This window comes from Aspergillus caelatus (assembly GCF_009193585.1).
Source record: "Aspergillus caelatus strain CBS 763.97 unplaced genomic scaffold BDV27scaffold_226, whole genome shotgun sequence".
In the NCBI taxonomy this organism is placed as follows: Eukaryota; Fungi; Ascomycota; class Eurotiomycetes; order Eurotiales; family Aspergillaceae; genus Aspergillus; species Aspergillus caelatus.
The window spans coordinates 1-13,311 of NW_022475489.1; the positions used below are offsets into that span (position 1 = coordinate 1).

General features: G+C 48.4%; 3 protein-coding genes across 3 annotated transcripts; 2 read left to right on the top strand and 1 right to left on the bottom strand.

Moving 5' to 3' along the window:
• Positions 1 to 641: 641 nt before the first annotated feature.
• Positions 642 to 3,494, top strand: BDV27DRAFT_134965 (MDR family MFS transporter). Its single transcript, XM_032068412.1, has 5 exons — positions 642 to 1,334; positions 1,413 to 1,442; positions 1,503 to 1,813; positions 1,878 to 1,999; positions 2,051 to 3,494. The coding sequence occupies exons 1-5, from the start codon at positions 1,041 to 1,043 to the stop codon at positions 3,157 to 3,159; spliced, it is 1,866 nt and encodes a 621-aa protein (XP_031923224.1). The 5' UTR covers positions 642 to 1,040; the 3' UTR covers positions 3,160 to 3,494.
• Positions 3,495 to 4,130: 636 nt separating this feature from the next.
• On the bottom strand, positions 4,131 to 7,223 carry rlmA (SRF-type transcription factor RlmA). Its single transcript, XM_032068413.1, has 4 exons — positions 7,054 to 7,223; positions 6,538 to 6,687; positions 6,313 to 6,469; positions 4,131 to 6,247 (listed from the first exon to the last, which is right to left on the bottom strand). Exons 2-4 carry the CDS (start codon positions 6,591 to 6,593, stop codon positions 4,589 to 4,591), a joined length of 1,872 nt encoding a protein of 623 aa, XP_031923225.1. The 5' UTR covers positions 6,594 to 6,687; positions 7,054 to 7,223; the 3' UTR covers positions 4,131 to 4,588.
• Positions 7,224 to 9,355: 2,132 nt separating this feature from the next.
• BDV27DRAFT_44166 (uncharacterized protein) lies at positions 9,356 to 13,048 on the top strand. Its single transcript, XM_032076649.1, has 6 exons — positions 9,356 to 9,715; positions 9,855 to 10,012; positions 10,093 to 10,186; positions 10,243 to 10,471; positions 10,524 to 12,802; positions 12,861 to 13,048. The coding sequence occupies exons 1-6, from the start codon at positions 9,529 to 9,531 to the stop codon at positions 12,923 to 12,925; spliced, it is 3,012 nt and encodes a 1,003-aa protein (XP_031923226.1). The 5' UTR covers positions 9,356 to 9,528; the 3' UTR covers positions 12,926 to 13,048.
• The last annotated feature ends 263 nt before the right edge of the window (positions 13,049 to 13,311 follow it).

The following is a 13,311-nucleotide window of genomic DNA, read 5'->3' on the forward strand; positions in this document are numbered from 1 at the left end:
TTTTTTTTGCCTTTCTACCTTGGCCAGTTACTGACGCAATGACGTACAGAAATCCTGCAACTACAGGACTAGAGGGTGGATAAGGAGTTCTTGTGCATCTCTGCGTTAATCTTTTCTGGTTGTTCTACTATTATACCCTGTTTATGGAGCATCATAATTCAAGCACCGGCGATCCAGCAAAAAGTGGCATGCAAAGTGTATTCGGTGTACTTGCATGCTACCTACTTGTAGGTAGTGATGATTTTGTGTTAAAAGGCTGCATTGACCTGTACTATAAAACTGCAGTACCTCATGATAAGAATACGGACCGGTTTGCAATTGATTTGGTAATGAATACGGTGTACGACTTCAGTGAAAAAAAAAAAAAAAAAAAAAAAAGCCCCCTAAGCCTTTCTTGGGATGGATGTCATGGCATGTCATTCCTTGGGAAATTCTCCGACTTGCATAAATCTAAATGCTGTGTGGAGAATTATTTGTTTGGGCAAGATAATAAATCAAAGGAAAATTAAAATTAAAATCTCCGATCTCCCCCCCCCCCAAAGAAAAAGACAATCATTCATGTACAGAGTACATCTTGATCTTTGCTGTTTTAGATCCCTCGGGGAGTCGGTCGTTGAAATCTTTTTAAGTCCGAAAGACTCGGGACCCTTCCGAAAGACCGACAACTTAGTCAACGTTATAGATACTCCGTACTTCTCATTTATAGTAACTGAAGTCTCGACCGCATCCTCTCTCACTTTGGTTGGCTCATTCACGCCGAAACGTCTTAGCAACCACAAATAGGAATCCATTAGCGGCTGCGCTAGAGTTTTTCTCGTTTCTCCTCGGTGTTCTGTGGCCTTTCTTTCCTCGTTCTTTATGTTGATCCTTTACTATATCCCTGAGTCACTTGGTCTTTTAATGTCGGATCTGCCCGCCACACCAGATTGGGAGCATTTTTGGTCCCTTTCTCCTCAACAGGGCGGCCAAATCCTCGCCTGTTAAGTCAAGTCTGATCCAATTTCATTCTCGACGGGCCGTGCATTCTTACATCGTGAAGAATGAAGGCGCTTTCTAATCCCATTGAAGACCGGGATCAACATGATACCCACACACCCAGCAATGGTCAGATTGTAACGGGCGACAAAATAGCTCCGGTGGAGTTGGACCCTAGCTTGGCGGACACCGACACTTCGAACCACCATCGTCAATCTTCAGAGGAAAGGCATCCGGATGAATCGAACGGTGATGGAACGATGGAAAAAGTCGCAACCGGCGCCTCGCTGGGCCGAGTGCCTTCCCAGGCGCAGAAGCTGGGGAAGAAGAAGATCGTTGTTGTCATGGCGGCGCTTTGTGTAAGAACTTACTTTTGCTTTTCTACTCCTCAAGTACATCTTTGATGCAATAACGGCTAACCATTCTGAAACCTGTAGTTAGTCCTGTTCCTAGCAGCTTTAGATATGGTAAGTGACGGGATCGCTCGCATATGTCGTCATAGTTCGGATGTAAACTGACTGGTATAGACAATCATTTCCACGGCCCTGCCAACAATGGCCTCTCATTTCAATGCCTCGGAGAGTGGATATTCATGGATGGCTTCGTCGTATATGCTTGCTAATGCTGCCGCGGTGCCTCTCTGGGGTAAAATTAGTGACATCTGGGGCAGAAAGCGGATTCTGTTGCTGGCCAATTTTACTTTCCTCGTAGGTAGTTTGATCTGCGCGTTGGCTATTAATCTGCCGATGATTCTGGTGGGTAGAGCCATTCAAGGTGTTGGAGGTGGGGGTATCATCGTGTTGGTGAATATCTGTGTCTCTGATTTGTTCAGTGTCCGGTAAGTCATCTTGTCTATGCTTTCTCCCCTTCGAGGGATGATTGTTAATTGATTTATACTTTAGAGAACGGCCGATGTATTACGGTCTTTTCGGATCTACATGGGCAATCGCAGGTGCTCTAGGCCCTATCGTTGGAGGCGCCTTCACTACCAACGTTACTTGGCGTTGGTGTTTCTATATAAATTGTAAGGAAGCCGGCGAGCAGCAGGCCGAACTATGCTAATGTGGTTTACCAGTGCCCATTGGAGGCGTCTCGTTTGTGATCCTCGTTCTGTTCCTTAAGATCGAGGCTGAAAAAACCCCGCTTCTAGCCGGTCTAAAAGCCATTGATTGGATAGGTATCGTCTTGATCATGGGAGGGACGCTCATGTTCTTGTTTGGTCTGGAGTACGGTGGCATCACTTACCCTTGGGACTCAGCCACTGTCATCTGCCTCATCGTCTTCGGAGTAGTAGCGTGGGCCATCGCTATGGTGGTTGAATGGAAGGTCGCAAAATACCCCGTTATACCGATCCGTCTCTTCACGAATTGGCACAACATCCTGGTCCTCCTCGTCTGCTTCTGCCACAGTTTCGTGTTTATCGCAGGCTCCTACTACCTCCCGCTCTATTTTCAGACTGTACTTCTCGCCAACCCTATAATGAGCGGTGTCTACGTGCTTCCGAACGTTCTCAGCCTTTCATTCACTTCCGCATGCACTGGTTTTATCATTAAAAAGACCGGCCGCTACCGCGAGCTTATCGTGGGTGGATTATTCTTCATGACTCTCGGCTACGGACTCCTCATTGACCTGAAATACTACGCCTCGTGGCCTCGTATCATCATTTATCAACTAATCGCCGGCTTTGGCTCCGGCCCCGTTTTCCAGGCACCCCTCGTTGCCCTCCAGGCTAACATCCACCGTGGTGACGTCGCCGCCGGAACCTCCACGTTCGGCTTCCTTCGCCAAACCTCCGCCGCCATGTCCATCGTCCTCGGTACCGTCGTGTATCAAAATGTCCTCCGCCAGCAAATGCCTAAGATCTCAACCGCGATCGGGCCCGAGAAAGCCACCGCGCTCGCGTCCTCCTTCTCCGGTTCTCAGGGCGACCTCATTAGAGCACTCCCGGAAGTCCAAAAGAATGTCGTCCTAAAATCATACACCTTCACCCTGAGCCGGATGTGGATCTTCTACACGGCCATCATCGGCTTCGGACTACTAGTCAGTCTACTCATCAGACCCGTCGTGCTCAGCAAGGCACACACATTCACCAAGACGGGTCTAGCAGAGCAAGAACGCGCAAGACAGGAGATCCTAGCCGCGCAAAGAGGCGACCCTCAGCCCGAATCCAAGGAGACCGTATAAGACCCCCCTCCCTTCTTTTCTTTTCATAAACATACACGCTACAGTCTACACGCATAATAAACCCTTCTTGCTCTTTTCTTCAAGACTGACGTCCCCTATCCCCATAATGATTGAGTTGCCAATACTCCTGGTGGGTATTATGAGCATGTTCAGACCATGAAAAGAGAAAAAAAAAAAAAAGTTTACTGGTTTTTGCTTATTGAATTACCTTAATGTCTTGCTATACCCACTTCAACATGGATCTTTGGAGTTGCTTGATAGCTGGAGTTACTGAAATTATGTATATTATATTGGAAAATGATGAACTGGAGTAAATACATACATGCATACAGATTCAGCGCAGAGATTACCATCTAAGGATTTAGCAAAGCTTGCAGAAAAGAGTTTGCTCAACTTTTTTTTTTTTTTTTCAACACAGAATAAGACCAATTCATTGTCGAGAACTATTATTCTCTTACTAGTTAGTACCTTACCTCTACACCAGAAGCTCCATAGGACCAAGACATTAAGTATTTAAAATGACATCACTGCTAAACAACCGGAGCCTTCCGACAGATAACCTTATCACACGTATGTACATACATACACAGTAGTTCTTACACAATTTGATTGTTCAGTAGGTAGTTATGTGTACTATACTTAGTAAGCTGCACATCATCACTTACATCCTGCAACTGTACTAGATCCCATGTATTAGGTACATAAGGGTTTGCTGGTGCCAAGTTGATGTATACCTGCTTACGTCAATGCGATATGGTTGGGACTGCAAACTTAATCTGAACTTTATCGGCAATGACGTGAGTATACGCCGGTTTAGGCAGTCGATCGTAGATTCAGTCCTGTTCAATTGGTACCGTGCTTTTAAGTTTACTCGGATGATCCACCTGAAATGGATGGAGCAGTCACTTAACTTTTCTCGGTCGTTCTACGGCAACCACATATATAGCGGTGAACTCACCACGATACCCAACTTGGCCGGACTATCCTGTTCAACATTTTTATTCCTATCCAAACATCCTTATATACATTACCGAATTTTAAAAGATAAAATAAACAGATACTAGAACGCCATCCCCAAGTGATTATAGAAAGAAAGCCAAAGATTGTTCTGTCCTGGTCGAGAGATGGGAAAGACGAGAGACTGAGAATCTCATGCGGAAAGAGCTTTTCGAAAACAAGCGCTTAAGGCGAGGTTGCCAATAAGATCCAACGGCAAAAGGAAAGGGTATAACAGTGGAAAGGAAGCGGAAGCCACGGCGAAAGTAGAGAGGACTGGAAAGGGGAAATGATATCCAATGAACAAAAGAGACATATCCAACTCGCTCACCCGATTAGGTATTCATACCTTCCTTAACGCCACACGATGCCATAGTTGAGACAGTGAAAGAAAGAACAAGACCGCAATTATCATTCTAGACAACAAGGGAGACTATGTCTTTGCCTTTTTCGGTGCCCCTTCCGCACTTGGTCCACTATCGGGGCTCTTGCGCTTTTTCTCTTGATCGTCTTCACGCGCAAAACTGGGACCTGCTTGAACGGCAGGAGTGGGGAAGGTCAGAGGACTAGGAAGCATGTTACTGTCCGGACCAGACCGGCCAAAACCCCATTCAGGGAAGAAACTAGATGGAGAAGGAAGAAGTGCATCTGACACGAAGCGGCTAGGAAGTGCAGATATCGGCGTCTCTATGTTGTTGCCGTTGTTGTTGCTACTACTATATGCATTGTTATTCTGAGCAGCTGTGCTAGGGGGAGGTGGCCGGGCAAACGGATTCGGTGGTCCCTGAGCGCCTGCACTGAGAATGGCACCGGCAGAAGGCGAAGGCGGAGGTAACACTACACCGGAATGGTTGCCGTCAGGATTGGCTTTCGCTGGTGTAAGTGTCTTATTCCCTGCGGAATCGCGGGAGGATGAATCTGCTGTTGCGCTGCCCCGGTCCGAATTCTCGCTGGGTATTTGCACCTTCAGCTGTGGACGTTTCGTATTTAACTGACCGCTGTTCGTCCGAACGGGAGGCTTGATCTCAGGCACCGGCTGAGGACGCGGCGCCTCAGTCGCGGCTCGTGGTGGAGGCGGAGGCGCCACTGGCTGGCTGAGTCCCTTCTTGTCCTTTGATTCGTTATGTGAAATTTCAAGCTTCACTTGTGAGCTCTCATTGCGCGGCGACGTAGGTGGACCGACTCCAAAGTGACGAGCCAAGACCGAACCGCGATCATCAATCGGCGTAAAGATACTACGTGATTTCGACGATATCGACCTTTGCTGCGGCGGTGACTGGCTGTCCTCGGCTTTCAGCGGTCCAGGCATCTGGTCTGCTGGAGGGGCTTCGGGAAGCGATACCGTCCGCTGTTGTTGTTGTTGTTGTTGCTGGGGCTGTGGCTGTTGCTGCTGCTGCTGTTGCTGCTCCGGCGGGAACGCGGGCGGCATGGAACTCCTTCCCTGTTCTGGCATAAATGCCTGGGCGACCTGGGACATTTGCGGATGGTGCGGTTGCGATAAACCCATAGGAGGTGTTTGCTGTGCAAGAATATGCGGATGCTGGGGATGCTGTTGAATATGCGATGGAATTGCTTGGGGCGGCATTGTGTGCGGCGGCATAGGCTGATGCTGATGATGCGGGGCTGCATGATGTACGCCATGCGGAGGGCCAAAGTGCGCAAACTGACCGGGTCGGGGTTGTTGACCTAAAGCGTGGTGGGCATTCGGGTTATACACAGAAGGGTTGGGCATATAGGCAAATCCATTCTGAGGTGGCGGTGGTGTAGCATGGTGTTGCTGGGTACCTATATTGGAACTGACTCTGCGAACATGATTCCTGGAGGATGGTCTTGAAAGTCCTTGAGGTTGAGGGGTACCGTGACGCGGATCAAACGGCAGTCCATTGCCAATGGGAGGGGACGCGGAAGGCGCATGATTAACATGTTGGAAGCCGGGATGACTAGGAAGATGAGTGGGTATCATCGGAGGGTTATTTTGCGGTGGTGTTGGATGCATTTCTTCAGGGGCAGGTGTGGTTTCATCTTCATCGTCGTCGTCATCGCGCCGGCCGTTAAAGTCCTCTGGGCCTTTATGCTCGTGTGGTGGGCCGAACTAAAGGCAAAGCATGCCGTGTTAACAAGTTGACTCGACATCATACAGTTGGAGAGGAGACAAACATATTGATAACGACCCAAGGTCTCGCGCATATCACATGATGAAAACTCATATAGCTTCTTGTTGTGACCGAATATGATGACAGCAACATCTACTGAACATAGCACCGCGAGCTCATGCGCTTTCTTAAAGAGACCACCCTTCCGTTTCAGAAAAGTACTATAGACCAGGGCATCATGTTAGCTCTTCAACTTGCACCCAGCGATAAAGTATGGGATGTGACCTACACTGAACGGTTGCGATCATCCTTGATCGCCTTGATCTCGATCTTTCGCCGACCCATGAGGGATACAGTGTGAGCGTATCACACAAGGGTAAAGAGCGTAGGTGAAACACCGAAGGCAAGGTTAATAGCGAGTAGACGTGAATGTATGTGTCTTTGTATGAATTAGTGGCGCGAGTTGAAACCCAGGGAAGCGCCAAAAAGGAAAACAGAAAAGAAAAAAAGGAAAAAGGAATTCCAGAGCACGGTGGATTAACGACTGTGTTTGCTAGGCTCCTTTCGTGACTTCCCCCCCCCCTTTAATTTTCTTTTTAATTTAAGAGACAGAAAGATTTAAAAAATAATTATAATAAAAACGAAAGGCCGTTAATAAAACGTTTCAAAATCTCCCAAAAGAAGTGGGGACAAAGAAAAGGATGAGAAAGAATGCGAGGGTACAGATAGACAAGAGGGGTGAGATTGGCACAGCGCTATTTGGAGGGATGAACCAACGGAGCGCGTAAGGGCGACGGCGTCTTACCGGTCGGAGAGAAGAAGAACAAGGGACCCCCTTATGCAGGCAAGGACTAGATCAGGTCACCAAGGTAAAAACGAGAGACAGAACAACAGATAAGATGAGCCAAAGTCAATTCTGGGATGGGATACGAAGGATGGATGGATGAGAAAGGCTGGATGGTTGGAGCGGCGACACGCGGGTGATGCAGAAGATTCTAAAGATAGACATCGACTGTGGGAAACTTCTTAATCACTGGACCTGTCGGCGGCTACGGGCAGCCGCCGTTGGCGAGCTTCTAACCGCCGCCCGGGCTATTTATAGATCCGTTGCTGACTGGTTCAAGAACTCCTACCACTAGGTACATATACCGATCACTCCGCCTCTTCCTGGTCCAGATCTTTGATCGATATCTCCTGGCCCCGATGAAACCCTAGTTCAGCTCTTCAGATGCACTGTTCTACCCTGCCACTATTCTCAATACAACCCAATGAGGTTCCTGTCCTACAGAGTTACAGCTCCGAGTTTCACTGATCATGTCAATCTCACATTGACAACTCCAAGGGTGGTGTACCAGTAGTGACTTCGCGAACGTTGATTTTGTCCGGTCTTATCATACTGCACCTTATGATCGTCCCCCGCTACTAACGAGGCCATACTGAGCTCGCATTGACCTCTCAAAAGAAAGCCTAAAAGACTAAGTAGTTAGACTAGCCAGTGGTGCCAGCTACGGGCTTGACCGCCTGCACAAGGGATGGTTAGTTCAGTAGGCATCCAGGACTTCTGCCTGAGGCAGATATTGTCTAATTACCTAACCAATTTAGTCCCTAACTAACTAAACCCGACACGACGGGGGGCCCAGACTTTCAAATTTGCAACCCTGATATAGTCGATTCCCTGTCGGGCTAAGCGGTAAAGGTCCGCTGCTTTATCGATTGGGAACCGGCAGAATTACTGAACCCCTAATCCCCTTTGATTGGACCATCTTCCATGACCAGTCACGATGATCTACTCATGAATTTGATCTGTCGTCTCGCATGTTCTTATGTCAAGGCAGAAAAGCAGGCATCGACATGAGACTAATAATTGGGTGATATTATTTTTTTTTTGCTTATTTATTTTGCTTCCTATGAGATACGTCGGATGTATGTCGGCGACGTTGATAAGCAGGGAACAGTTGTCATACTACAACCGAGTCGAGTCATGCGCCCCTACTAAACGTACATATGCAGTGTACATCCACGGATATAGTTGATTCATTGGTTACATATCTACTCCATACCTAATATACATCATGAATTCTACCTAACTGGAGCGACCTACATGGACGCAAATCCTCTGTTGGGTACGAAAGAGGTTACTACTTACTACTAGTACCTACTGTATCTCCATGGTATCATACGGTATTCTGCCTAACCTCTTTTTATTTGACACTAATACCTTAAATTTTAGCATGTCATCATCCTGACCATCAGGTTTCAAGAAGGAGGGGAGGATTTAATTAAAATCATACTACCACTTCTTCCAGATCCCCAAAACCACGGTCGAACTCCTTCGTTTCTTTTCTGGGAAGGTTTTCTAAGGTTAAAAAAAAAATAAAAAATGCCTTGGGTAGCGGATCATGAAAATGAATGAACCAGCGTTCGTCTTGTCCTCTTGGATTCCAAACCAATAAATTGGCGTCGATGGAGGGCCACTGAACCATGGATAGAGCGAGAGGGTTCGGGGATGTATTGTTATTTCACCCCTGAAACGAGCAACACAGTAGATCCTCATCGTTGAAGGTCCTTCCAATCAACTTCTCTACCTCGTCGCCTTTTCTCCTTTTCCTTCTTCTTCTTCCTTTCTTCTTTTCCTCCCATTAGTTATACCTTCCTTATCTTCTCTGTCATCGATTTTGTTTTACTCCGTTTGGTCGCATAATTGATTCTGCTCGTCGGTTTTACCAGCTCCACATTCCAAGCTTAAAAAACGTGGAGATTGCGCTCGTTATCCAATTTCCTAAATTCTCTGCAGGTCGATTGTGGCCTTATTGCCAGTAGTACAATACTATCGCTGCACGCTAGACGTGCTGCCCCGTCTGGGCTGCAGGCGATTCTCTGGCCACCTGAATGTCCTCCTACTAATTCGATTGATCGTTTTTCTTTTGATCTCATTTATTTCATTTTCATTTCTCGCTTCTTGTCAATTTTTATTTTTCCTCCCTTCTGTTTTTGTCCATTCTTAGACTCCAATCTATTGAATCAACTTACCAAGTCTTACCCTTTTGGTTCTACACCTTTTTTTCCGCGGCCTGTTATTTATACCGCTTTTCTCCTATTAATCTACAACTGGTTTCCCACTCGCACGGTCGAGCGTGGAATCGTGAAGTCTTCCTCGTTAGGTTCGCTAATCGACTCGTCTTAAGACGCCACTTCTTGACCGCGCCTTAGAAGGTCGACTTCTCCAACTTATAGTTAGTCGCACCTTTCAATCCAGGAGTCGGAGAAGCGCAAGGTGAAAATGCCGTTCCTCGCCCGCGTCTTTCGAATCAAGGACACCCAAGCTACCAAAAAGACAAAAACCCCTGTGGTTGAAGATATTTGTCCTCCCAAGCCAAAATGGACCGATGCGTGGCAGCGAACTGAAGTGTCTCCGGAAGAAGTCCAGGATCTCCTGCGAGGTTGTACGCAAGAGTTGAAAGCCCGAGGTAGGTTTCGTTATTTTTTTTTTTTTTAATTTTATTTTCTTATTTTATGGGCCCCCTGACGTCAATGCCCCTCCGTCGACAATTTGCGATAGGCGCATTCTTCAAGTTGCTGATCATTGCCACGCTTTCTCCTCAACAGGTCTCCAAACACCTTTCCTATTATTACCCTTCCGGCCAGCCTCCGACGCCAGCGCTGCACGTACATTCATCCGCAACTACTTCAATCAAGCCGTGGAGAAAGGCTCCCCTTTTAAAGGAGATGCCTTGGCGCAAGAGCTACGACTGACGGACCCAATTGTAAGCCGCCTTGGAAACCCCTTGTGCGACGGGCTCAAATACTTTTATATTTATTGTCTCCGCTTACACGGGTACTTCAGGTCCTTTGCAGTGTGCTAAAGTGGTGCTGGAGCAGACTTCCTGGAGGAGTTGTCACATGGGAGGCCTACGAATTGTTTAAAGTTGGCGAACAAGGTTCGTATCGAGATGTCTCCGACGCATAGTGGTGGTGTATACTTATACGACCACAGACTCTCAGCTTGCCCGCGATGCATTTTCAACGTTCATCCCCATTAGCGTTGACTCCGATGCCAGGTCTAAGATCATTTTCGACTTCTTCGATCTTTTAACCGCGATTGCGGCGCATGGAAAGTCCAACGGCCTCGGAGGACGAAAGCTCTCTCGGTATGCCGGGTGGTGGGCATTTGGACATACAGACACCGGCAATGGGTTTGAAGCTGCGTACAAGAATTGGGCAAGGTATGTAGTACTTACGCCGAACGATAATTAATAGCTAGTTGACTCCTTGTAGCGCCGCGGATGCGACAAGCCACTTGTTCTTCGCGTACCTGCGTTCGTTGTCCCCTGACTCGCCGCGTGGGATGAGCAGTATCTCTACCCTACCCATTGCTCTCCAAACATTGCTTCAAGCCACAGAATACCCGCCAGAGACACCAGCGCTTCTTCAAGTCTCAACCACCAAAGTTGTCATGATTGTTGACACTGTGTCTGCCACTCCCTTTGCTCTTTTACGCCGTGCAAAGAATTTCGAGTATCGAGACAGCGATAGTCACCTTCAAGAATTTGCTAGTTTTGAAGATCCCCTCCGAGCGCTTACGGATGAGTGTCTCCGTGTACTGAAATGCATATCGTCTACAAATCAAGCGGTTGAATCGGATCCAACTTCTACGACCAGAGAAGCATCGTGGTCCAGGTTTGAGGATCTTGGATTCGGGGCCACGCTGGACACCGATGTTGACGATGACAGAACCTCGAGCATGGTGTCAAAGGAGTTCGGTGGCGGACTGAGGTCTGCTCCTCAGTCTGGTGGAGGCGATCTCGGTCGTCCAACAACCCCCTCGTGGGCAGACTTTATGTCTTCCGGTTTCAGTGATGACAACGTCTTCAAAGCTCCAGTTGCGCCAGTGTTGCTCCCTCCCGATAAGGTCCTGCCCCCCATCGATACTATTCGAGGCCAAAGCTCGCAGTCCCATAAGCGTACTTTAGATGCTGAGCCGTCCGTTGACCCTGGTGAATTGGCTAGTATCACCAACCTTGATCTGGATGACTCATTCTGGTGGGTGTGGATTAGCAGTTTGGCAGGGGAGGAACCAGCTTCTCGAAAGGCGGTATTTGGGCGATGTGCATTACTCGAGACTGTCATCAAGAATACGAAGTGGCTTGTCCTGGAGGAGCAAGTTAAAGGCGCGGCACCAGAGCCCGAACCTGGTGCTTATATCGTCGAGAAGAAGAGTTTCTTCGGGTTCTCGACGCGAAAGCGACTCGGGCGCCGCAAGTCCACGGCCAAAAAGGTTAGCGCAGTAGAGGAGTCTTACAAGCGGCCAGAGAACCAAGGGCCGCAAAGTAAGACCAGTATCGGTCCTGACCAGCATGCCCGTATTCAGGCTGCAGCCGCTGCCCTTCAAAGAAAGCATCGGGAGCAAGAACGGGCCGCATCCGGAGAAACCAGAAGGAATGTTCGGGATACCACTTACTCAAAGACCAATTCTGTTATGACACTGCAGCCGGCCATTCTGAACGAAGCATCGCATGCTATGAAATGGGCCAGTAACTACGACAAGGGCAAGGATGCCTACAAAGCCGCTTATATGGAGAATAGCCTTGCAGGAACTGGTGCTCCAGTGGATGAACTAAAGGAGGCCTCCAGGGACAATCTTAGCCCACCTTTGTCTCCAGCCCTCAGTACCAGTACCCGACAGGCTCCCCCGCCTCTACCGAAGGACGACATTCGTAGCTCTCCAGCGCCCGCAACTCCTCAGAAGGATAGCTTTACTAGTGACAGAGACGCCAGTGGTCGGAAAGATAGCCCCAGCGCTCCTGTGGAACGGTTGACCACTGAGCAGCTTCGCAAGTCCACGGAGTTGGCAGAGAATTCGGCCGGGAAATTGAAGAAGCCTGCTACTCCGGGAATCAAGAGTATGTTTGGAACAACGAAGAGAAAGCCTGAACCAGAATCAAGACCGCCAATGAAGTCTACGGGTGCGGGTGGGTCTGCTGTCGCTGCTGCACGCGCTGCCCTAGAGGATAAGGCAAAGGCATCTCAGGAACAAACTGTCCGTCCATCCACCCTGAAGAAGAAGCCTGTACCGGGGACACCAGCTGCAGAAACACCCAAGCCTGTTGCCGAAGTGCCAGCTACTCCCAAGCCTACTGCTGAAGCACCGGAGCCTGAACAGCCGGAGGCAAGAGTGCAGCCAGAACCCCATGTCTCCGCATCAAACAGTGACTACCATAGTAACCAGCGGCAAGCCGAATATGATGCTCTTTCACGCGTTAATACCAATGAACGCACCGCAGCCGATAGTGAGTTTTCAAGATTCGATCAGGGTCCTTTAGTGGAGCAACCGGCGTTTGTCCCTGAGGATTCGCCTGTGTCCGATACCTTCTCAGAGAAGAAACCCGTCGACAGTACGCCGGTTGAAGCCAAGGATGAAGTTAGCGCTCCACCTCAGTCCAATTCTTCCCATGACCGGTGGGCACAAATTCGCAAAAACGCCGCCGAAAGAGCCGCCCAGTTTGAGCATATGCGGATGAATGAAGACGACGGTGGCAACACAAGCGAAGAGGAAAGTAAGTAACTCAAGCCTCCATAGTAGTAGTCGCCCATTGACTAACTTGTATCATCAAGGCTTCGATGCTCGCGCGGCTCGTATCAAGGCCAGGGTGGCCGAACTGACCGGGAAAATGGCTTAATTGACACTAGATTCTTTCATCCATCCTTGAGTACCAGTTGTTTTCTCTTTCATCTTTTGACTCACAGCATCTGTTTCATATACCTTGTACCGCCTGTTTAATCTCTATATGGCCTTGACATTTTTCCATATCTGTTGCAGGCTCTATTTTCTTTTGATTCCCCGTGTTTGGGCTTGGCCTCCATAAAATCCCTATTCACATGACAAGAATCAACCTCTTATAGCGAAGGATGACGGACGCACGCCATGAACGGACGTTTCTGTTGTAATATCATCCCTGATCCATTGGTTCATCGACGGATGGATATTCATACTGTGGCGATTCCCCTTCTTTTCGATTGTTTTGAGCTTTTATCGTTTTATTCCCCTTCCTGTTTATTTGATGGT